The sequence below is a fragment of the Temnothorax americanus genome, unplaced genomic scaffold (genome assembly GCF_048541705.1).
Source record: "Temnothorax americanus isolate GAGA-0224 unplaced genomic scaffold, ASM4854170v1 Scaffold108, whole genome shotgun sequence".
Taxonomy (NCBI): Eukaryota; Metazoa; Arthropoda; class Insecta; order Hymenoptera; family Formicidae; genus Temnothorax; species Temnothorax americanus.
Window position 1 is genome coordinate 317,753 of NW_027509240.1, and position 26,294 is coordinate 344,046.

General features: G+C 39.6%; 3 protein-coding genes across 3 annotated transcripts in view; 2 read left to right on the forward strand and 1 right to left on the reverse strand.

Annotated features, from left to right (window-relative positions):
* The window catches only part of LOC143904653 (opsin, ultraviolet-sensitive), a 236,224-nt gene that overhangs the window by 175,288 nt on the left and 34,642 nt on the right, over window positions 1-26,294 (forward strand). The gene's annotated exons all lie outside the window — the stretch shown is intronic.
* Window positions 1,920-24,986, reverse strand: LOC143904676 (uncharacterized). Its single transcript, XM_077419507.1, has 8 exons — window positions 23,962-24,986; window positions 4,551-4,716; window positions 4,180-4,396; window positions 3,582-4,094; window positions 3,326-3,479; window positions 3,159-3,236; window positions 2,355-2,832; window positions 1,920-2,267 (listed from the first exon to the last, which is right to left on the reverse strand). Exons 3-7 carry the CDS (start codon window positions 4,204-4,206, stop codon window positions 2,795-2,797), a joined length of 810 nt encoding a protein of 269 aa, XP_077275633.1. The 5' UTR covers window positions 4,207-4,396; window positions 4,551-4,716; window positions 23,962-24,986; the 3' UTR covers window positions 1,920-2,267; window positions 2,355-2,794.
* Window positions 14,853-18,496, forward strand: LOC143904673 (uncharacterized). The gene has a single exon (XM_077419491.1). It carries the CDS (start codon window positions 14,853-14,855, stop codon window positions 16,872-16,874), a length of 2,022 nt encoding a protein of 673 aa, XP_077275617.1. The 3' UTR covers window positions 16,875-18,496.

The window sequence follows — 26,294 nt, forward strand, 5'->3', positions numbered from 1 at the left end:
TCTTTTCCTTCGCCAGTAAATAATAAAACAATAAAAACTCGTTTGCTTCGACCAATCTGGCAATCTTTATTTTCAAGCACAACGCGTTTCGACCGAGATTCCGGTCCTTATCAAGTGCAACAATCCATTAAATGCTTGCAGAACACTTCATTGTACAAATGTGGCAGCAATAAGTCAACAAACTGACACAGAGAAACAAAGGAACAATAGAATATAACAATGAGTAGTTAAAAAATTGAGAAAAAATAAATAAAATAAATAAAATAAAATAAATAAAAAGAAAATTAGATTAAAAAGAATAAAATAAAAAGAAAATTAAAAGAGCAATGCTTACATATTTTGTGTGTCGATTAATAAAATCACAAATTAAATTACAGTCGTATTGAGCGGTGTGTTCACTCGAGATGACAACGGACGACTAAGTGAAAAACAAAGAAGGGGATAACGGAAAGCGCTTACATTAAAGTTATTATTTTGTCATTTATACACGGAAGGTTATCCGTGTCCTTTTGTGAATTAATAGTGTTGTTGTCTTTCTTAATAAATATCATTTCCGCGATCTCTCTCTTCTTGAAATGTTTCTCACTGTGTAAAATACTGTGACTAAGCCAATTGAATTCATGGTCGCAAGAGGTCTTATGTTTACTGACTACGGAATGATTGCTAGGATGTTTTTTAATGTCAGCACGATGCTCTTTAATTCTAGTCGCCAGGTTTCTCTTAGTCTGTCTGATGTAACACGCGTCACAATTGAGACAATCAATCCTATATACCAGCTCCATGCGGTTAACGTCGTTCAAGCAATCTTTCCCTCTTTTTATGATGCGATCAAGTTTTTTAGGAACAGTATATACCACATCAAACCCCTTGTCTCGTAAAGCCCTACGGATATTTTCACCACAATTTTTAATGTATGGAATAGTGATAGGATGTCTTTCGATATGTAATTTATCGCTAACGGAGTCACGGTTTTTTAAGAACATGCGTCTTCGCTTTATATGTTTACAAAAATCGGTGGGGTAATTGTTAATGATTAAATAGACAATTATAGCTGAAAATTATGGTTACATGAGTAATACGTAGCTTACAACAAATCTTAGAACTTATCTTTGGAAAAATTATCACTTGTAAAAGGCCTATCTGCTACCAATAAGAAAAAGAGACCTACTCTTATTCATTTTAATCACAAATATAGGTATACTCTTTTAGTCAAAACTATTAATATTAAAACTATGCTAATATGTGTATACGTGGTCTGTTTAAAAAGTAATAAGACTGAATTTTTTTCTCAACAACTGGTAACACTGTAAAAACGAGACTGCAGTAGATCGAAAGCTACATTCATACTCTACCTTCCGTTAAAATTTCAATTTGATAACATCAATACATGTGATTCTACAATCATTTATATAACTGTATGTTTGGGTGACGTGTCACAAAAATGGAACACAAGAAAATTGAGCATCGTTATGCAATCATATTCTGTGCCAAACTCCAGGACAATGTGATGGAAACATTTAAGAATTTGAAACAGACTTACAGAGATCAAGTTCTATCCCGGACATAAGGCATTTTTAGATAGCGGTAAAATTGTGAAAATTAATCCTGTTCTGGACCACCAATGACATGAACAATTTGGTGATTCAAATTTAATTTAATTGATCACCAATCATTCTCACTGTCAACTTTTTAAATGTTTCTCTGTCATGTTATCTTGAAATTTGACACAGAATTTGCTTTACATAATGCTGTTTGATTTTTTTGTATTCCATTTTCGTGACGCATCACTCAAACATACAGTTATACAGGTGACTGTAGAATCACATGTGTTAGTGTTATCAAACTGAAATTTAAATGAAGGTAGAGTATGAATGTAGCTCTCGATCTACTGCAGTCTCGTTTTTACAGTGTTACCAGTTGTTGAAAAAAAAAAAATCAGTTTCATTATTTTTTAAATAGACCACTTATTGCTGCTAGTCATAACTATCACAAAAGCTACCAGCTTTAAAACAACATCAGTTAAAATTAAAATAAATTGGAATAACAAACATAACTTGTTAAAAAAGTAAACTTTTTAATTAAAAAATACCAATCTGTGTAACTTTAAAATCTGCAAAATCAATCATCACTGTATTCATCGTCATTTTCTTTTTCATTTTGTTCTCTACTATTTTTCTCCTCTGAGGTAATGTTGTTCCTCAGCCATGTGCTAACCGTTTTTGTTACCAAGGGCAATCCTGATGACTTGTACTTCAAGAGGACAGCATCTGAATACAAACAGGAAATAAACCTGAATTTAATAGTCACGAACTTTACAGAATTGATCGTTTAGAGCACAGTTCATAAGTACGTACCTGATATGAGTGACCCTGTTTTTGTCGTCTTAAGCCCACTCTTCATGGAGGTCCCACGCCAGTTAAACTTTTTCTTCAAATCTTTAGAAAATATGTAACGGCATATATTTCTTGTCATTTCTTCACATGAATTAGAGGTGTAACACTTTATTGAAAGATATTTTACCTGCAATGCATGAACATGTTCAATATTAGATACAGACCATAGAAAATGAATAAAACAATAACAAAAAAAGTTTTTAAAAAAATACAGTAAAAGAGAAATTTATCTTTTTCTCGAGGAAAGACTCAAACTTCAGGAAGGCTTCAACATCAGGTAAAGGAAAGATATCTGGCCATCCTTCTGGCTTCGTTAACTGCTCAGAATCATCATTTCCTACATGTATCAGAATATTCTCCAGCATTGCGTCATGATTTCTTAATTTGGCTTTAATTTTTTCTTAGTTTTTAATGATTTCTTGAAAGGTTCTTTTTATCCCTAAAAAATTTCAAACAAAAAAGTTTTGATAAATGTTTTGTCTACATAGTTTACAATGCATTGCAAGTAAACACTGCGATACAAAAAAAGTATCAAGAAAAATGAAAGTAATTCACAGTATTAAAGGCCATTCTACAATACGCAAATGATGGCAACTGTTAGTTGAAAAGTGTTATTTCCGGTTGTGCTTGTCAGTTGCGGTTGTCAAAAGAGAGTTGACAAACATTTAACTTTGTTAGCGACAACAACTGGCAATCAGAAATAACACTTTTCAACTAGCAGTTGCCATTTTTCGCGACGTATTGTAAAACGGCCCTAACTCATACCATCAAACGGATATGATTGCTCGCGACTCATGGAAGCAGGAGTTTCAACATTGCCTTGGATTCTTTGAGTGGGCATTACTGCAAGGAACACATAAGAGAGAATTTTACAATTATTAAACATTTGATGAAGAAAATCCAGCCAGAGTGATGACTGCATTTAGTATTACCTCTCGTATTGTTATTTGACCTCTCATACTGTTGTTTGAGGTGTTTTGGTGGAGGGATGTTGTGATGTCTAGGTGAACGTTCAAAAAAAAGTACTCTTTTGGCCGAATTCCTTGGAGGTGACTCATGCTGTGATTCACTGACTTGGCGGTTTATCTGTACATAAAAAAAAGGAGTAATCAGTAAGTTAGAGTCTGGATTAAAATATTTCATACTGTAAGCCTTAGAGAATATCGGAGAACGTTTTTCATAATTTACATTGTCAAAGTCATGAGAAGGATGATTCATTTGAGATGCAACTGCTGAAGATTCAATTTCACTACGTAATGTAGAGTCATCAGATATATTATACTGTTCGTTTTCCATTTTGTTCATAAAACAAGTCCGTTTTGTAAATTTTTTCCAAGGCATATAGATACGTGAGGTGTTCTGTAAAGAAGGCGACTTCTCTAAAGACGAGTTACTAGATTTCTGCTTTGGCAAAGAATCCATCAAACTACTAGAACTCCCACTATATGGTCTATCCAGTTCAATATCCTGATTATTTTTTACTACTTTTTTATTTTCTTTGGGGATATCTTTTTTGTGTTTCTGAGAATGGTAGATTTTGGAGGGAGATGGCAGAAAGGATCGTGCATCACTTTCATCTGGTTCTGAACTTGATTCATCCAAACGCTTCGGTACTTTCGTCTTGCGTTTGGTCCTTTCCTGGGATTCAGGAGCTGATTCAAAATTATCAGTCTCGACTGCTCTTGAAAGCTTCATTCTGGCCTTTGGATAATTATTTAGAAAAAACTTTGTAAATAGAACCAAATAATAAAATGCAATGAATTTTAAAAATTAGGAATACAAATACCATATGTGCCCTTAATTTCCATTTCATAGTCAGGCCATAATGAATCAACTGGCATTTTCAGCATGGTCTTTTTAAAATAGGGTGGCCAGTGACTCCTCCCTTTCTGTGGAGTCAGCCAACTTTCCGGTACTATAGCAGTCTTTCTCATGGGCTCTACACCAGTATTCTTATCATCTTCATCAAGCCACATGAGAAAATCCACAACACAAAACATTTTCTGCAAAAAAATATACAAAATAATATAGATTAGATCTTAATGAAGATTTTAATGGAGTAAGAAATATTGGAAAGATATTTTAACATATTACGTTCAATCAAGACAAAAAGCAATAACTAAAAAGAAATGTTACTATTAAATTAGCTTTCAATACCTAGAATAGATGAAGAAGAGGAAATACTACACTTCTAGTCTGATTTGGTAGAAATACACACTTGTACCGTACATCTGATAACACGTAAACCTCCGTATGTTCTGACAGATTCCAGACCTCATACACTTCAAGTTTAGCCGACTCAATTGGATAGATCACCATATGACTGAAATATTTGTACCACTATCTTGATATCATCATTATCATCACAGAGAAGAATGTTACAAATTAGACCATGATATCCATTTCAAAGGTGTACACAATTGTCTGGTTTCCTGTCTTTCAGAATAAAAACTTCACTTTTATAAACATGAAACTGACTCTTCACATTTTCTAAATTGGCTGTGGGACCTCCATGATGCTCTTGAAGCAAACTTTGAACTACTGATTTGCTACAGGACTTTCCAATTTTTTGGTGTTCTGAAAGTCTCTTGCTAATTTGCTGTAGAGGACGGTTAGTGGACATCACGAGCTTTTTTATTTGCCCAAGCTTATTTTCAAAGGGGTAAACACTAAATGACGATAGAAGACCATGCTGCCGAACTTCACAAGCCAAATGCAGGAGATTATGAATATTATAGGAAACAAATTTATGTCCAAAAATTTCAGCACTGTAAGATACAAAATGTTGCAGAAATATTTCTGCGTCATGTAGAAATAACTGGATAAGTTTCTTATTGCACATTATGAAAATACCATAATGTAATAGCAGAAAAATTTATACACATTAGTATTTAGTGTTACGTCCTGCAGACTCCACGATATCCCTTTTTCGCGGGAATCCTTATGCGCCTAAGATAGCCCTAAGATTAGAATAAACAAGCCAAGTACGGACGGTTATCGATCGGGGTGAGGTTAGATCTCCTCGCATTCCTTTTTTTTTATGATCAAACTACCTATTTGCTTGGGCAACTAAAAGCAACCTCTCAGATGATAAATTACTAACAGACGGGGAATATAGTGACCAGATTCTTGTCAACCTCGTCTGGCTCATAACTATAAATCCGGCGATACAACGCGCAGGAAGGAGCCTTAACTTGAGACGAGGGATGATGGGGATCTGTATTATATCTCGCGACTCACTCAAAACTGGCCGTGCGATGTTCCGACAAACAGAAACAAAACCTAATACGTGGTTTTAGAAATCTTAAGAGCACGTGGCGGAAGTTTCTGTTTGCAATAAAACTGCACTTAAAATTTAGAAGTATCGATCGTCTGTCAACATAGACACAGGGTCGCGAGATAAGTAAGGAACCCTAATAAAAAAGGAAATCGGAGATAGCCGAAAAACAAATGCGTCACTGGAAAGAACCGATGGGTTACACCCCCAATAAGACAGTGGAGGCCAAGAGGGGGGCTCACCAATGAAAAACCGCAAAAATCGATAACCGTCTCTAGCTTCCCAGGATAGGCGAAAACTTAAGAATCTACCTCTTGGGTGAGGAACATCTCAACCAATAAAAAAAATCCGTTAAACAAAATTAGAAACATCCCGCCAACCCGAAATTCTTTAAACAATAAACCAGACACACCCCACATGAAAACCACCCCTTCCATTCCCTACATTTTCCTATATAAACCCCGAGATTGCGACACGCCACGCTCAAAAACTTCTCAGTCTCTTCAAGCCTCTGAAGATTTAGTCTGCATTTCGGCAATATAATCGTGATCTCTTCCGTTTTCGAGTCACGATTTCGCACTTAGAGTCTGTGCAAAACATCCAGCACCACTTCAGTCGCTCCGACTCATCCACCAGCGACACCCAGAAGAAACCCATTCGTTTTGAACTCATCAAGTAGTAAGTCCCGTAAATTTCTTGATCCTGCTTTTTCCGCGTTATTGCCCCCCCCCTTCTTAAACGGTCTATCGATTATCGGTCCCTCGGAAGGTCATTATATATTTGGGGCCGGTCAGTGTATACATCAGGTTCCCAGCGGTCGTTGGCGTTGTCGTGGGCCTGACTTGCCTCCCGGCGTCTCGCCGCTGTCGTGGACTCAGCTGGTCCACTGACCTCCCTGAGCTTATGCTCGTGGGTCGGTTAGTGTAGGCATCGAGTTCCCAGCGGTCGTTGGCGTTGTGGCAGGCCTGACTTGGCTCCCGGCGTCTCGTCGTTGTCGTGGGCCCAGACTGTCCACTGACCTTCCCCCCCCCCTAAGTTCGACGATTTCCTTTTGTTCGCTTCCGACCGGGTCCGAGAGAGATTGACTAAGAATAAGTAAATATTTTTAGTGGACCCGAAAGCCCTGGGACCGAATCTCCGCACAATTAGGCGACACCGAAATCGCCAGAACAAGCGGGCGCGACGGGAGGTCGAACTCCCCCGGGAGCGGCTCAACGCCAGTCCTCCGCGACTCGCCACCCCACCGCCCCTAGTAGTTTCTACGAAAGAACCTGGCTGTTCAAACCAGGATTGTCCCACTACCATTCAGCCCTATCGCCCAGTCGTCCTACCCTCCCGCCCATTAGTCGAACATCGCCCTATTTGCCGTGTGGGTCCGTTTCGCGTGGTCTTGCCTCGCGTGGTCCCCGTTAACCCCGATCCAGTCCGCTTCCTAGAACCTCCCGATTCCCCCTCCTCTTCCCGAAGTCCGTCCCCGACCTCCTCGACCGCCTCGACTCTCGACCACGAGGAAGTAGTCGTTCCCGAGATGATTACTCTTGACTAATTATTTGTTTTAATACACACACCGCACCCCTACAACTAATTTAATTTTATTTCAATGGCGGTATCCTTATTTTCCATTCATAAATTCTTGTATCACCCCGCAAACACCTCCATATATTTGTTTTAATTGTGACTTAATTTTAGTTTAACACACACTACACGCACTCTTACATTTAGCTAAATTTATGTAACTTCATTCCTTAAATAATTGTGATAATGGCGGGCAGAATGGCCATTCCCAAATAGGTTTTCCCTTAAAAATCCTCCCCGCACTTATGTACCACCCGAGAAGAATCTACACACGCTACACACATATCCGACATTCACACTTATATTCAGTTTATCTGCTTAATTCTTATTTATTGTTCACCTAGCTTATATTATTGTAATAGAATATATTATTGTAATAAAATGTTTAGCTTACGTTAAATGTTAATTTCAAACTGCATTGAGATTTATAACTAAAAAACCTCTAACCCTACTCCTCCACCTCTCGAAATCGCACGAGGTCCGATCCTGAGTTAAAGGGATTAAATTCTCTGACTCGAAAAAGGACCGACGATCGCACCGCTCATGAAAGGCGTCCTAAGGTCTTTACAGACGTTGACCCTTTCTGAGTCATAAAAGTGCGTTCGGCTCGCGCCACGCGTCTCCGAGCGCGTACCTGCGAGCGACATTTGTAAGTACCTGGCTGCGTCCTCCCTTCCCCCGACCCCTCTGGCTAGCCTTTTCCTTGCTTTCCAGATTTTCACATCTTAATCCCGGGGTTGGACGTAACAGAACTTAAAAATTGGGGGCTCGTCCGGGATTATAAGTGCGATTTTTCGAGAGTGGTAATGAGTACGAGGTCTAAATCTGATAAAGCCGAAGTTGATGAATTGTATAAACAAGCCATAGAGAATCAAGGCAAAATTGTACCCGTTAGTTCTACACCATACACATCCACTCCTTTTCCTAACATTAAATCAGCACCTAGACAACTTTTCACCCCAAACGTTGGCGAGATTGCGGAGGACAAACAAAATATAACTAATACATCCGATTTTACCCTTCACGTTCCCGACGATTCCGCGGATAAAACAATATTACCTGGACGGCCAGTCGAATATAATTCTTTCATAAGCATCGCAGGAACAATGGCGCACGCTAGCCCTTTTGCTAGTCTGAAATACGCGGTAGAGGCCGTTCCTTTCTTTGACGGAAAAAATATTCCGTTAACATACTTTATCGAAGGATGCGAAGAAGCAAAAGCCATGCTGCCCAATGAGGCAGAATCCCAATTTACTAAAATAATCAGAACCCGAATCATAGGCGAAGCTCGCCGTACAATACAGGACCAGGATTTCGACACAGTAGCTTCTTTAACAAAATACTTAGAACAAGTTTACGGGGCGGCTAAAAATATTTATCAGTTGCAAGGAGAACTAGGCCACATATATCAAAAAAATGAAGAAGACGTCGTTACATATGCAAATCGAGTAAAGCTATTAGGCAAACAAATATTAGAAGCCCATAAAAATTCGGGAAATGCCCTTCCCGGTCAAAATATTAAAGCATCTTTAGAAAGAGATATGTGCAAATGTTTTATTAGAGGATTAAACCCGGAGATCGAGCAAAGAGTAACGAGAAATTTAGACGTCCAGGGAACCGTGGCCGACGCATTACGGATAGAGAGAGAGCTACACGAGATGACAGATTTACGACAGGGACCGAGTAGCATATCAAATAAACCAGTAATTGCTGGGCGATCTCTCGGAATCTGTCAGATCTGTTCTAAAGAGGGACACACGGCATCTAATTGTAGAAAACTAACTCAACCTCCCCAACAATTACATAATAAAACTGCTTTGGGAACAGAGATTTTGATATGTCAGATTTGTAAAAAACGTGGACATAGCGCCGACAAATGTCGGCTCCGCGACCCTCAAGTCCAACGCCCTGTTAACATAGTCCAAGGAAGTCATCTTATATGTCAATTGTGTTCTAAATCCGGTCACGACGCTAAAACATGTAGGGCAAACAATAATCAGAATATTAACAATCAGAATAAGGTTTTGATAATTTGTCAGTGGTGCGATAGACCGGGTCATTCAGCTAACAATTGTTGGAAGAAACAGAATGAACAACGTGATACAGAAAACAAATCAAAAATCGTTTGCCAAATTTGCAATAATTTCGGACACATTGCTAGAAATTGCCAAGCTAAGATGGAGTCAAATGTAACAGCCAAAAATTCATTATTTTGTCGCTATTGTAAAGGAGAAGGGCATCTCCTTGAAAACTGCGAATTGAGAATCGCGAGCAATAATCGCAGGCAAGCAATTATTAATCAGGAAAACTCCAATGGCCCCTCAAAGTCGGGTGTGCAGCAGGGGTCCGAACGGATCTCACACCCATCGACATCTCAGAAGACCCAATAGACAAAGAAACAATAGAGATACGACCCGTAACCGTAAACCTCGATAAACACCGACGCGTGCCGACCATTCAGGTAGATTTCGGTGAACCGATCTTACACGTCACCCTTATGCTGGATACCGGCTCTGGCCCGAACTTAATTAAAGAAAAATTTTTATCAAATAGCAATGTCGTCAATCACAATAAACTTTTGCAATTAAGCGGTATAAACGAATACCCAGTTTATACGCTCGGAGAGGTTATTATACCACTCTTTGAAAAACCAGTAATTTTTAACGTAGTATCAAATGATTTGCCAATTCCACAAGCCGGGATATTAGGTAACGATTTCTTTGAACAGACTTCCTCAATGATAGATTACGCGAAAGGATGTCTAAATGTATCAGGATTTAATATACCTTTCTTTTCACCGGAAACCATTACGGCATGTCCGCGGTCAGAATCCTTATTTTATGTAAGGATAGAAAACCCGGAAATAAAAATAGGATATCTGCCGAAATTAAAAATAACCCACGGGATTTATCTGGGAAATTCCATAGTAAAACACAATTCCGGAAAGGCGTATGTAAAAGTCATAAGTACTTTAGACGAAGAAGTGGAAGTTCAGGTACCAATCCTACGCCTCCAACCACTAAATGAATTATTCGACGAACACGAATCGGATATAGAGGCGCAAAACAACCAAGAGGGAATTACGCAAATTTGCAAAACGTCCCATGGAACGAGTGAAGAAGGAATAAAAAATAACGATCATGCAAGGTTAAATAAGGACGAGTTTATAAATAAAAACCAAAATAAAGTAAGAGAAAACGAATTTAAGAAAAAAATCGAGAATAAAATTATAAGAGAAAATGAAAAAATAAATGAAAATTTCGATCTAGATACTCGAGAGGAAGGTTTCCAAACCTCCCCCGAAATGCTAGACTCCCAAATCCTTGGGGGGGGAAGTTACCAAACCCCTCCTGATATAAATGATTCTGAAATCCTTGGAGGGGGAAGTTACCAAACCTCTCCTGATATAAATGATTCTGAAATTCATGGAAGGGGAAGTAACCAAACCCCCCCTGAATTATTAAGTGATAAAAATCTTGGAGGAGGAAGTTACCAGACCCCTCCTGAAATATTAAATAATTCCCAAATCTCTGGAGGGGGAAGTTACCAAACCTCTCCAGAAGATTTAAATAATCCTAGAATTGCAGAGGCAAGTTTCCAGACTCCTCTGGTATATTCTACTCCCGTCGATTGCGAGGAGGGAAGTAACCAAACCTCACTACGTAATACGACAGAATTTTGTTTAAGAGAGCCAAAAGGTAAGAGCTCCTTAAATCAAGTGGAAAAAATAATATTTCCAAGGGTTGGAATACCCATAAAAAATGATAATAATAAAAACAATACCTCTCAGGTTACTATTGCAGAACTTATGAGAAGAGTAAAATCATATAATCCTAATATGAAAAAAATTTATGAATTTAACAGAAAAAGTAAACCGTCTTCAAAAACCTTGGCATGCGCACAAGCTCGATTCCAGGAAATAATGAAAAATTTCCAGAACCAACGTAAATCAAAGCAACATCAGCTAATATTAGAAGCACCAACTAATGACGTTATTTTACGCGAATGTTTCGTATCATCCGGAGAACCTATAGAATATAGGCTTACGGAAATTACAAGATTGCTACGATTAGAGCATTTAAATAACGAAGAAAGGAAAAGCGTTATGAAACTCATAAGAAATAGTCAAGATCGATTTCATATTCCCGGAGAAAAATTAACAGCAACTCATGTACTGCGACATCAAATACAGACAACAGATGATCGACCTATAAATACTCGACAGTATAGATTTCCGCAAATCCACAAAGAAGAAATAAATAAGCAAGTAAAGGAACTGCTCGAGGCAGGGATCATAAAACCTTCTCAGTCACCTTACAATACACCCATTTGGATAGTGCCAAAAAAGGAAGATTCAAAGGGAAACAAACGTTGGAGAGTGGTACTAGATTTCCGAGGCGTAAATGAAAAAACCATGGGCGATGCCTACCCATTACCGAACATTGTCGAAATTATCGACCAGTTAGGCAATGCAAAGTATTTCACAGTATGTGATCTTGCCTCTGGGTTTCACCAAATAGAAATGGACCCCGCAGATAGCCATAAAACCGCATTTACGACTCCTAATGGTCACTATGAATTCGAAAGAATGCCTTTCGGGTTAAAGAATGCCCCCGCTACCTTCCAGCGACTAATGGATCTAATATTAACAGGAATAGAAGGCGTATTCATTTATATGGATGATATTATTATTTCCGCTCCTACATTAGAAGAACACGAAAGAAGGTATAATTTAGTAATGGAACGGCTCCGCCAAGCTAATTTAAAACTACAGCCCGATAAATGCGAATTTTTAAAAACCGAGGTAACATATTTAGGACACATAATAAGTAGCGATGGAATTAAACCCGATCCAAGAAAATTAGAAGCCGTGAGACACTTTCCTAGGCCAAAAACTCCGAAAAATATTAAACAATTTCTTGGGTTAGCAGGATATTACAGAAGATTTATACCAAACTTTTCAAAATTAGCTAAACCTTTGACGAACCTATTAAAAAACAATATGCCTTTTGATTGGACATCTGTTCAAGAAAAATCTTTCGAAATATTAAAACAGGAATTGTGCCAAGAACCAGTTTTGCAATATCCTGATTTTTCAAAACCTTTCATTTTAACTACCGACGCTTCTGGAATTGCCGTAGGAGGCATTTTATCACAAGGAGAAATAAATAAAGACCGACCAATAGCATACGCATCACGAACTTTAACCGACAATGAAACAAAATACGATACATACGAGAAAGAAGCATTAGCAATAATATACTGTGTTAAACATTTCCGACCATACTTATACGGGCGGAAATTTACATTAGTCACAGACCATAAGCCTTTACTTTGGTTTAAAAATGCCCAAGATGCAAATATGAGAATTCTCCGCTGGAGATTAAAGTTAGCAGAATATGATTATGATGTAGAATACAAGGCAGGAAAAACTAATGTTAACGCTGACGCTTTGTCAAGAAATCCGGTAAATTTCGAAGAAGCAGACTGCAACGTAATTAATCATAAAAAACTTTTAAATCCGAACGATCCCAAAGATGCAGAGACAATTTCTAAAATGTTAGAAGAATCTGATGAGGAAGAGGAGGACGAGGATTTCAATCTATACCTCTCAGATGATGAAAAAATGGAAGAATTACTACCTAACGAGGATTCACCTGATGAGAATACAGATTCTATATCTTTTACGCAGGAAGAACTGCGTGAACCCCCGAAACCGAAAATTGTAGAAAAGACATTAACTCACGACCCTCTAAAATATAATAGAATACAAACTCGAAGCCAGACAGCAAAAAATATACATGACCAGCAAGAAAGAACACAAGATCAGGGAGATGAAATCAAAAAAATAGAAGGAAGAAACGACCCGCCAGACAAAGAAAGTGACATTAAAGATAACGAAATAGTCGATAAGGAAAACAAATCTAGCAAATTTAACGTCCCCGCTAATGAAAATAAAAATCCACAAATAAAACCTACTGTTATTGATGATCAAACACTCAAAGGTAATATAGTAGAAACACGCGATTTGCTGTTTTTACGTAAAGACAATTTGACATACTTTGTCGACACTAGTGGAAAACCATTAGATTCCGGAGCACAAAAGTTATTCGAACGAAACGAAATCCCACGACTAAGCCCGCTTACTTTAGGTAAAGCAAAGGCCGTAAGGTATAAAAAATATTACCATATAGCACTACCCATCAGTGAAGGACAACGGGAAGGCCCAACAATGACCCTAACGCAAATTGCTGCAGTCATAAAAAACTTACAAGAAGTCGCCGACAGACTAAATCTAGAGACACTCAGCATTGCAAAGACAGATACTGTCAATAATGTACCATGGAATAACATAAAATCCGTTTTACAATTAACTTTTACTAATTCGGCAACCAAACTAATTATATGTAACGGATTAATTAAATATCCTCCTAAGGATCTCCGTTCTATTATAATCGGTGAAATCCACTGTTCGCCTACCGGAGGACATCGAGGCGTTACAAAAACTTATCATAGAATTAAGCATAAATATTACTGGGAAAACTTAAAAGCCGACGTTCAACAATACATACAACAATGTTTACAATGTCAATTGAAAAAATTGGTGCGAGTAAAGACTAAACAGCCTATGATAATTACTGACACTCCAGGATCTTCTTTCGATAAGGTAGCAATGGACATCGTAGGACCTCTGCCCAAAACCGAGAGAGGCAATGAATATATTTTAACTTTACAAGATCAATTAACTAAATTTTGCATGGGAGTACCCCTACCAGACCAAACTTCTGAAACAATAGCGGAAGCCTTCGTGGACAGATTCATTTGTGTATTAGGGGCACCTAAAGCAATATTAACCGACCAAGGAAGAAATTTTATAAGCGATTTAATGAAAAAGATTGCTAAAATATTCAGAATTCGCAAATTTCGCACGACGGCCTTTCACCCTCAATCAAACGGATCGTTAGAAAGATCACATCATGCATTAGGAGAATACCTTAAACAATACGCAAACGAACAAAAACAGTGGGATAGATGGACCAGCCTAGCAATGTTTAATTATAATACCAGTATACACGAAGCAACGAAACATACTCCGTATGAATTAGTTTTCGGTAAAATAGCGAGAATTCCATCAAACGAACCTCTGGCTCTAGAAGATAAATTAGCTAATTACAGCGAGTACTTAATAAATCTCGTCACACAACTTCACACAATACAGACGAACGCTCGTGAAAACGTCGTCGAAGCTAAGTTCAAATCCAAGAGACACTACGACAAAAAAATTAACCCTCGAACCTTTAAACCCGGAGACCACGTGTTTTTGCTAAAAGGGCCTAAGCCAGGTAAATTTGGAGATCAATATACTGGACCTCACGAAGTCCTAGAAATACTAAATAAAAACAACGTGAAAATCAGAATCAAGAAAAATAGTCGAGTTGTACACCCTAACCGATTGCGAATTTCTCATATCAAACCAGTTAACGAAAATAAATAAATAAATAAATAAATAAATAAATAAACAATAAAAAAAATATAAAAAAATAAAAAAAGAGGGGGAAAATATTCCAAACTACAAAAACAACTCAGTAAGGTCATATAAATTTCAGATGGATACCCGGATTAAAGGAATAACCGCAATATTAATAATAACCATATGGATACGCCACACTCACGGAATAATAGGATATGATTGTGGGTCCGCTTCGGCAAATCTTACTACTCTATCACTAGTAAACGTTGAAGAATGCGATATTCCGCTACCGAAGGTCACATCCAGCCAAGTCTTCATACACCTAATGCAGCTCAATGAATTCGAATCTGTAAAGGTGATACAATGCAAGGTCGAAATCGATCGCTCAATTAAAAAATGTGGAATGTTTTCTCACAACTCAGAAGTTCTCAATGGGAAATATGCGTATATACACGAGGTATCTAAGGAAGCGTGTATACGAATGCATACCTATGGAACACTCGAATTTAAGGGAACTTATATAATGGCATTAAAACCTAATGAAACCACCAGTCGTCCCGCGACCTTAACTGGCATTGTGGACGCCGACGGAAAATGTTCCGGAGGATCTTACACAGATCTTTACGGAGCATGGACGAATGTCCTCGTACAAGCGACTGTCAAGATCACCCTGCAAGATTACATCGCCAACGTTAAGTTGAGCACTAACCGTATACATCTCAGATCAGGTGTGGTCTGTGATTTTAGTACCACCAAATGCACCGACATAGAAGGAGGAAACACCTTTTGGGATCCTATACCTGACAACTCCTGTAAATTCACCTCATATAGCACCTTGTACAAAGGGTATGCAGAAAAGGTGATCGACCACGCAAATGAACACTCTCAAAATGCTTATACTGTAAAGGCTGAAAACACTGTCTTTGCATTAACCAGCACTGGTAGATACTCAGCATGTGGATACACGCTCATTCGAACCGAACATCCAAAATTGGTAATTTGGGAGACCTTACCCGAAATAGACATCCCTAAACGTACCGGCCGTGTAGCCAATCTCGATCTTTTCACTTATATGAATTCAAAATTTGTCTACGTAGAAAAGCACATCCGTGGTCAAGTTAATCAACTATACAGAAACATCTTATTACAACAATGCGATCTCGAGTCAAAAATGATCCATAACGCTTTAGCTATAGCTACACGATCCCCCGATATCTTCGCCTACCACTTTATGAAGGGACCCGGATATATGGCTCTTTTAGCAGGCGAAGTAATTCACATAATAAAATGCGTTCCAGTAGAAGTAAAAATAATTCACGCTCAAGAATGTTATGAACAACTACCAGTAATGTTTAACAATGAGACATACTTCTTAACACCCAAAACACACATACTATTGCGGCAGGGAACACAGATCAATTGCAATTCACTTGCACCTCCCATGTATCTTCTTGGAGACTCGTGGTATAAAATTATGCCAAGACCTGTGGAAACACTGGCCCCCACCGTCATAAAACCCACGACTAAACCTACCTGGAAATACGTTAACCCCGGAGCACTTGCTACTAGCGGCATATATACACAAAAGGATTTAGAAGATCTAAAGGACCACATAATGTTTCCCGCTGAGAGACCCGCCGTCCTCAACACCATAGCAAGAGGACTAATGGGACAATCAACCGTGTTGCGTGGAGGATCAATTTCCAATTTATTCGATGAAGCTTCAATCAAAAAAATTGCGATTTCAGCTTGGGAAAATTTCTGGAGCAAATTTTTAATCTTTGGCAATATTAGCGCTGGCCTACTTGGAATATATTTATTTGCAAGAGGCATTAAATTGATATTAGATACACTTGTACATGGATATGCTCTTCATACAGTATATGGGTGGTCGATATATCTAATAGGGGCGATATGGGACTCGTTAACTCAGCTTTTATTGCACTTAGGACAGGGAAGGCCTAAAACCAAAAGTGCCAATACTCCGGCTCCGAAAGACGATCCGGAACAAGGAACGTCAGCTAGCGCACCACTCCACGATCTTGAATGGCAGGCAAATGTCCAACCTGTCGGGTCAATGAACAAAAAACCTGAACACTCTTATCCCCTCCTCCCTTTGAAAGAAACTTCCACTTACACCTTTGAACTCAAAGGGTAGCAATAAAAAAAGAAAAAAAAAATCTATCACCGCCCCTATAATCGCATGCTGCGACATGCAGATATTTTAACAACAAATTCCTTGTAGCCGGAAATATGGAGATTAAATGCATCAACACCAGTCTGTTGAGCCGCGGCCCGCTCGGGGTAAAGGTGATCCGGGTGGACTCCCCCACTTTCCTATGGGTCCACCTCAACGGTGGGCGTGAGGACCTCGACGAGCTCATCGAGGATCTAACGCGAAGGATGAATCGGAAGAGCGAGTTCCTCCACCTCCCACCCGACCAGATCGTACCCGAAACGGAGGTCGCCGTTCGTGAAGGAAGACGGTGGCAGAGGGGCTTCGTGCTCCGAGTTGAAAGAGGGGACCGAGTAACGGTTGCCCTCAGAGACTGGGGCCGCGCCGTCCAGCGGCCTATGTTCGAGGTCTACATCCTCGAGGATCGCTTCCGCCAGTTTAAATGGCAGGCCATCCCCTGTGGTCTAGCCCACCTCCAACCACTCGAAGGAAGGACGCGATGGTCCCGTAGGTCCATCGCCCTAACAAAACGCCTGGTCGAGAAAAGAGAGGGATGGATAAGGATCCGGCGGGCGGTCAAGGACGAGGCCGCCATCATCAATTTCCGAGCGAGGCCCGAGAGCGAAGACGAGACGCAAGATCTGGCGGAATTGCTCGTGCAAATGGGATGTGCCCAGCACAGCGAATTCGAAGAGGTGGTGGCCATCCCAGGGATTCTCTCCTCCATCCATTTGTAAAAACAGAGAATCCCAGCGAATAAAATACAGCGAGCCTTTTTGTAACCTTTCTTTTGCGTAATCATTTCTTTGTTATTAATTTTGAGGCTCGCTCTAGCGAATAACTTTAGACATTTAATTTTATCGTCTCTTATTGTCAAATATTTACGTAGTATTCAACATATTAGTCCTAATCATAGTTTTAATTTTATAAATCCTAACAGGTTTTTCTCCATCATCCTTTTATCACCATATGTTTTACGTACATTTTTATAAGTCTTATTTTATAACTCCAACCCTATAACTTGTAATAAAATTTTATTTTTATGTTATTTACTCACAATACTAATCTTTTATTTTTCCTATTTTTTATAATCTAGATTAAGTTACACCATATACCCTTTTTCTTAAGATGAAAAATAGCGTGAGGATGCTTTCCTTTCTAAATTATATGTATATACATAATGACAATAATAATAATAATAAAAAAAGGGGCACAGCATGAGTAGCATAAAAATAGTAGCCACCTGACTGTCAAATAAGTACGAAGCTCCGGCACATTCCCCCCTTGAATCATTTAATAAAATTAAATAAAAATGTGCCGACTACCAACGGCACCCCGATGAGTTATTCCGTTTGAGAATTTCATCTATTTATCGTAACTTGCCATCATTGTTATACAAAGCAACTGCTAGACGAAAGACTGCTAGCCCCTCATCGTCCTCGGTGGGCTAATCCATTAGGATACCATGCCCAGCCAGACGAGTACATAACAATCCAGCTATAATTAAATGGCAAGTATTAAACCTGCGATATATCACAAATACATTAAAATCTGTCAGCAAGCCGGCAAGGCATACAAAAACAAGGAGTTTTGGGGCTGCCGTACGAGTCGGTTGAAAAACTGCAAAAAAAAAGGGGACGTCTCGGGACGGACGCGACAGCCACGTGGATAATCCACTCTAGGTAGTAAGGGCACAGTTATTGCCCCGTTAAAGAAAGGAAAGACAGCCTCACATGAAATGAAATCTTGCGTGTTGCAAATAATACAAAAACATTATTAAATTCAGAAAAAAAAAATATATATATATATACATATCAAATTATATATTTGTATGCGTATATAATAAATATCCCTCGTGCGTCTGAATGGGCATGTAAATCGGAATTACCATTTTCTAAAAACCTTGATCTAAAATAATCTAATACATGCCCATGCAGGCAACAGCACAAAACCAGAAGGACGAAAAAATAAAGGAAGGGGCTATGGTGGTTGCCTTTTTCTTTCCTCCTTCTCTAAGCAGAAACCAAGAACGAACCCTTTGAAAAAAAAGGGGACCAAGAAGCTTGCGAAAAACGGAAATCGTTCCTTAATCAATTAATCCGCAAATGTTGTGTTACACACCCCCAACATTTGTCTAAGGCGGGGGGTGTTACGTCCTGCAGACTCCACGATATCCCTTTTTCGCGGGAATCCTTATGCGCCTAAGATAGCCCTAAGATTAGAATAAACAAGCCAAGTACGGACGGTTATCGATCGGGGTGAGGTTAGATCTCCTCGCATTCCTTTTTTTTTATGATCAAACTACCTATTTGCTTGGGCAACTAAAAGCAACCTCTCAGATGATAAATTACTAACAGACGGGGAATATAGTGACCAGATTCTTGTCAACCTCGTCTGGCTCATAACTATAAATCCGGCGATACAACGCGCAGGAAGGAGCCTTAACTTGAGACGAGGGATGATGGGGATCTGTATTATATCTCGCGACTCACTCAAAACTGGCCGTGCGATGTTCCGACAAACAGAAACAAAACCTAATACGTGGTTTTAGAAATCTTAAGAGCACGTGGCGGAAGTTTCTGTTTGCAATAAAACTGCACTTAAAATTTAGAAGTATCGATCGTCTGTCAACATAGACACAGGGTCGCGAGATAAGTAAGGAACCCTAATAAAAAAGGAAATCGGAGATAGCCGAAAAACAAATGCGTCACTGGAAAGAACCGATGGGTTACACCCCCAATAAGACAGTGGAGGCCAAGAGGGGGGCTCACCAATGAAAAACCGCAAAAATCGATAACCGTCTCTAGCTTCCCAGGATAGGCGAAAACTTAAGAATCTACCTCTTGGGTGAGGAACATCTCAACCAATAAAAAAATCCGTTAAACAAAATTAGAAACATCCCGCCAACCCGAAATTCTTTAAACAATAAACCAGACACACCCCACATGAAAACCACCCCTTCCATTCCCTACATTTTCCTATATAAACCCCGAGATTGCGACACGCCACGCTCAAAAAAAACTTCTCAGTCTCTTCAAGCCTCTGAAGATTTAGTCTGCATTTCGGCAATATAATCGTGATCTCTTCCGTTTTCGAGTCACGATTTCGCACTTAGAGTCTGTGCAAAACATCCAGCACCACTTCAGTCGCTCCGACTCATCCACCAGCGACACCCAGAAGAAACCCATTCGTTTTGAACTCATCAAGTAGTAAGTCCCGTAAATTTCTTGATCCTGCTTTTTCCGCGTTATTGCCCCCCCCCCTTCTTAAACGGTCTATCGATTATCGGTCCCTCGGAAGGTCATTATATATTTGGGGCCGGTCAGTGTATACATCAGGTTCCCAGCGGTCGTTGGCGTTGTCGTGGGCCTGACTTGCCTCCCGGCGTCTCGCCGCTGTCGTGGACTCAGCTGGTCCACTGACCTCCCTGAGCTTATGCTCGTGGGTCGGTTAGTGTAGGCATCGAGTTCCCAGCGGTCGTTGGCGTTGTGGCAGGCCTGACTTGGCTCCCGGCGTCTCGTCGTTGTCGTGGGCCCAGACTGTCCACTGACCTTCCCCCCCCCCTAAGTTCGACGATTTCCTTTTGTTCGCTTCCGACCGGGTCCGAGAGAGATTGACTAAAAATAAGTAAATATTTTTAGTGGACCCGAAAGCCCTGGGACCGAATCTCCGCACAATTAGGCGACACCGAAATCGCCAGAACAAGCGGGCGCGACGGGAGGTCGAACTCCCCCGGGAGCGGCTCAACGCCAGTCCTCCGCGACTCGCCACCCCACCGCCCCTAGTAGTTTCTACGAAAGAACCTGGCTGTTCAAACCAGGATTGTCCCACTACCATTCAGCCCTATCGCCCAGTCGTCCTACCCTCCCGCCCATTAGTCGAACATCGCCCTATTTGCCGTGTGGGTCCGTTTCGCGTGGTCTTGCCTCGCGTGGTCCCCGTTAACCCCGATCCAGTCCGCTTCCTAGAACCTCCCGATTCCCCCTCCTCTTCCCGAAGTCCGTCCCCGACCTCCTCGACCGCCTCGACTCTCGACCACGAGGAAGTAGTCGTTCCCGAGATGATTACTCTTGACTAATTATTTGTTTTAATACACACACCGCACCCCTACAACTAATTTAATTTTATTTCAATGGCGGTATCCTTACTTTCCATTCATAAATTCTTGTATCACCCCGCAAACACCTCCATATATTTGTTTTAATTGTGACTTAATTTTAGTTTAACACACACTACACGCACTCTTACATTTAGCTAAATTTATGTAACTTCATTCCTTAAATAATTGTGATAATGGCGGGCAGAATGGCCATTCCCAAATAGGTTTTCCCTTAAAAATCCTCCCCGCACTTATGTACCACCCGAGAAGAATCTACACACGCTACACACATATCCGACATTCACACTTATATTCAGTTTATCTGCTTAATTCTTATTTATTGTTCACCTAGCTTATATTATTGTAATAGAATATATTATTGTAATAAAATGTTTAGCTTACGTTAAATGTTAATTTCAAACTGCATTGAGATTTATAACTAAAAAACCTCTAACCCTACTCCTCCACCTCTCGAAATCGCACGAGGTCCGATCCTGAGTTAAAGGGATTAAATTCTCTGACTCGAAAAAGGACCGACGATCGCACCGCTCATGAAAGGCGTCCTAAGGTCTTTACAGACGTTGACCCTTTCTGAGTCATAAAAGTGCGTTCGGCTCGCGCCACGCGTCTCCGAGCGCGTACCTGCGAGCGACATTTGTAAGTACCTGGCTGCGTCCTCCCTTCCCCCGACCCCTCTGGCTAGCCTTTTCCTTGCTTTCCAGATTTTCACATCTTAATCCCGGGGTTGGACGTAACATTAGAATAGAACGGAAAACAACTGGACCAATATGTAAGAGAAGCTGACGGCAATCAGTAGCTTTCCATTTGGCAAAAAATTTTAAAGATCTAACTTTTCTCACAAATTCAGTAGGTAAACAAGATGACACATTGTCTATAAGATTATTCAATAACAAAATGCTTGCACCACTAAGCCTTGTAGTTACTTTACCCTTTGACATAAGAAATTTTAAAAGTCTTCTGACTACTCCAAGGTCAATCAAATGCATTGGATCCAAGGGAAAAGCTGTAATACATCCAATTCCTAACTCAACGTCTAAAGAAAAATTACCATTATGATGATCACTATCACGTTTATTATGGAATGATTCATCAGTTCTAAGTGTGCCACATGAAGTATTGTAAATTGTATGATAATCGTCACTTCTCCCTTCTTGTTCACACTTCTCACAACCATAAAGAGAATTATGTCCTTTAATACATTTCAGATATGCACGAGCAGGAGCATCACAAATAAACCTAAACTTTACAGTAAAATGCATTCCATTCAAATCAATGCCAGTCTGTTGCACTTTTTTAAGTTCATTAATTATATCTTCAAGATACATTTCCAAAGGATTAGGCTTGCTAGTTCCATAGAAAATTCCAACAGGAAAAGGTTCAGTATTAAACTGTACACATCTGGCTGTTATAGGCCAACATTCAGAAATTCAATACTATTCACTACTCTATTTTTTTTTCAGTTTTCTCATTTTTTTCAAAAAATCTAGGTGAACATATTGACCGTTTGTAAGCTCTTTCACGTGTACTTTGCGCTTACTTGTCATACGAAGTGTCCCTGCTGTTTTTGGTAACTCAAGGTGATATTGTCTTAATATATTCAACAGATCAGAGGTCGCTTTTAAAGTTATTTGATGCTTAACACTCCACTGAGCCAACAACATACCAAGTGGCAAATCTTCTTGACTGTCATTGCTACTGAATTCATTATTACAAGTATTACTACAATCACCACCATCACCTTCATTTTCATTCTCTGAATCTTCACTTGAACTATGGAAATCGTCATTGTCATTATCATCAATGTCATGATTGATGCTATCATTAATATCAAAATCATAAATTTGATTGACTGATAAGCCAGCATCATCACTATCGTGTATTAGTACATCTTCAGCATCTTCAATTACATTGTGATCCATTGCGAACATTAACCTATCCACTTGCTTTTTAGCTGTTCTAAGAGCTCGCTTCTTTATAGATGCTGATTCGCACTGAAAATGAGGTCATCCTTGAAATTAGGAAACTTACCAGATGTATTTCTTACAACAAATTTTGATACTGTTACATATAAAATTTTTCTGTTGTAACATTTTATGAGCAAATATAATGTTTATGCCTTATAGCTATAACTCCGCAAAATAAAATGACAGCCTATCTCTTTCAAAGAGAGGGAACAGAAAATACAATTATGAATCGAGAAAAATTATCGATTAAACTTGAAGCAATATGTTCTATTTCGTTACCATTAGGGTCTTTGCACAAGAACGTTTATAACGCATTAAATTACGAAATCTTAAATACTAACGGGTTAAGGCCTAAGCAGAATAGCTGATATAATTATAATTTTAAAACAATATTCTTGTGTCTCAAGTCTTACAAATATTGACACTTCGTGCATACGTTTAAGGGCCAGTTCCACAAACGTCGGTTAACTCTTAACCTTAGGTTAACTTACTCTTCGTCTCTTTTCTTTCTAAGGGGGACGTTAGAAAGAAACAAAGGATAAGTTAACTTGAGGTTAAGAGTTAACCGACGTTTGTGGAACTGGCTCTAAGACGTTTAAAGTTTAACTCGTATATAACCTTTATAAATTCACGGTCAGCACTTATCATAACAACGTGTTATGTACTGATGTGTTATGAACGTTTTTTGTACTGAATTCCTTTAGACATGATCTTTTTCTAAATTTAACCGATAATATATGTTATTACACTTAGCGGCCCATCCACGTCACGTACGAGTTTGGCTCGCAAGTTCGGCTCGGCTCTGTTTCTATTTGTTCGTGGGTAAGATGTCACGAGCCGGACTCGGCGTCAGACGAGCCAAGTTCACACATTTTCCTTTCATGTGTGGTGAAAAATTCGAGTCCGACTCGCAAATCAAGCTCGCCGAGTCGGACTTGCGAGCTAAACTCGTACGTGGATGGGCCGTTTAACTGTAAATTCTAACCTTTTTTCAACCGGCTTCATGTCTGCTTTGATCAATTTAACTTCTTCTTCCTTTTTTGGCACGTCTTCGGGAGAAGATTAATGCGGCCAGCTGTTCAATGCAATAACCTATAAACCGCCGACTGATGAACGTTCTGTCACTTCTGTCGCAATGCCGCTAGACTGGCTGACTGGCTAATGGCTCCTGCACACAAGACGTGGAAACGCTTGCCGCGCGGCAAGAAGCGACGCGGTAGCCAATCAACGTGTTGTTTTTCCGTAAGAACCAAAAGTTTATTGGCTACCGCGTCGCTTCTTGCCGCGCGGCAAGCGTTTCCGCGTCCTGTGTGCAGAAGCCAATACAACACGCGGCCTAAGGCTGAAATCCCATGGTGCGGAATAGAAGTGCGGAATAGAGAATGCGTCATAGACACAGCCAATCAGAGCTATGCCGCGTCAACGCATTCTGCAAATGTCTCCCGCCCTGTGCACATGGTGCGTCATAGACGAGCAATGACGCATCCGGAATGAAAATAATTGATATAATAAACATTTTATTAAAATAATTCAAACGTTTTTATAAAAAATAATCTTTGTAATAGCAATAATAATTATTAATATAACATTAAATAAAATTTTATATTGAATATAAAAAAGTTGAAAACAATATTTTTAAATTTTTGAACTGCATTGACGCATTTTTGGTCATTTTTCTGCACCATGTGAACAGTACGGTCAAAGACTTGCGGAATGCGTGATGCAACCTCGGCACAGTACTGTTGGTCTCGTTCATACACGCTATACAGTATTGTTGACGTTTTTTGCTAAAACTGTTGTGTGTGAATACGGAAACCAAAATAATGATGGTTGAAGAGTCTATTAAAGTTTTAATGAATGAGAACTCTAATGCTCCGATTAAATACTAAGGTTATGGCTCTATGATGCAAATCTTTAACGCAACTGCGCCACGAACGCATGCAGAAAAAATCGTAAACACTGCGGCATAGCTCTGATTGGCTGTGTCTATGACGCATTTTCTATTCCGCACTTCCATTCCGCACCATGGGATTTCAGCCTAACGGCCTGACGGCGTTTCTCCCCTCTACATACACACAAGACGCATGCGTGATACGAGCCTCGATTCTTGAATTCATTCGTAAGAGAAACATATGCCAAAATTCTGATTTTCAGAAACGTTGCATTTGTTGATTGGTTAAAAGTTATGCGATAGCCAATCGACTTGCAACTTTTTTGTAAGAAAAATTTAAGGTTCACAAGTCTGAAATCCTGATATTCCTGATGACTATAATATATCTCAAAGTGTGTAAAATTGCAAAACATACAAAATTAAAAAAACTTAAAAATTTAAATGTTTTATAATGAGTCAGCTACTCATTTAATTATTTTATAAAACTAGTCATTTATTTAACCAAATGCTCAATTTGCATTAATTACGCATTAAGTACGCATTTGAATGCGCGCATTTTGAACACACAATTAATGTGGTTTTGGAGCCAATGCAATTGTACGCGCATTAAAAGCACATTATACGCGCATTGGCGCTCCTTGGGATATTACTGCGTAAAATTTTCCTCGTTGAGTTGTGGAACGTAAATTTAATGAAAAAATGCGTAGCAAAAATATATATTTTTTACAATGACTTACCTCAATTCAACGTGTAATAAGCTATTACAATAATAGCCCCTTGGCTATTAAAGTTGTTTTTATTCTCCACTCTCCAAAAATAAATGCTAATGTAAGGCTCTTGTTTGAGCTTACTAGCCGCGAATTGCACCGGAAAGGTCGTAGGTAACGGAAACGGAAACGGCGAAGACGAAAGTATTGACGAGCAGACCTCTCGTATAAGACAGAAGGCAAAGGACGGGAAAAGAAGAGATGGAACGGGCACAATGACCGCCAACGAAGTACTGTATCACTCGGTTTATTCGTAATGTAGTACAGCGGAACGCAACGACTACGGGATAGCGCACAGAAAAACGCGGGAAAACGGACGATCGGTTATACACGTTTGGTCTTGGAAACTTCTCGACGGAATCTCTCGAACAACGACCGCCGCCCGACGACCGCGCTTGAGGCTGACGCTCGCACCGCTCCCAACCAATCAGGTTGCGCGAATAGTCGGTACTAGACATATAGCCAATAGCCGACAGGCAATCGCCGCGCACGCCGCTACGACGGAAACTTCAGGTCAAACGAGAAAGGCGGGAAACACAAACTATTGCGTATCTTACACTAACGTCGTTCGACTCACAAAATCTGTACAAACCGTCCAAAATCTACTCGTAAAAACAAGTAAACACCAGAACGGAAAATGAACAACACGCTGCTAGAAGA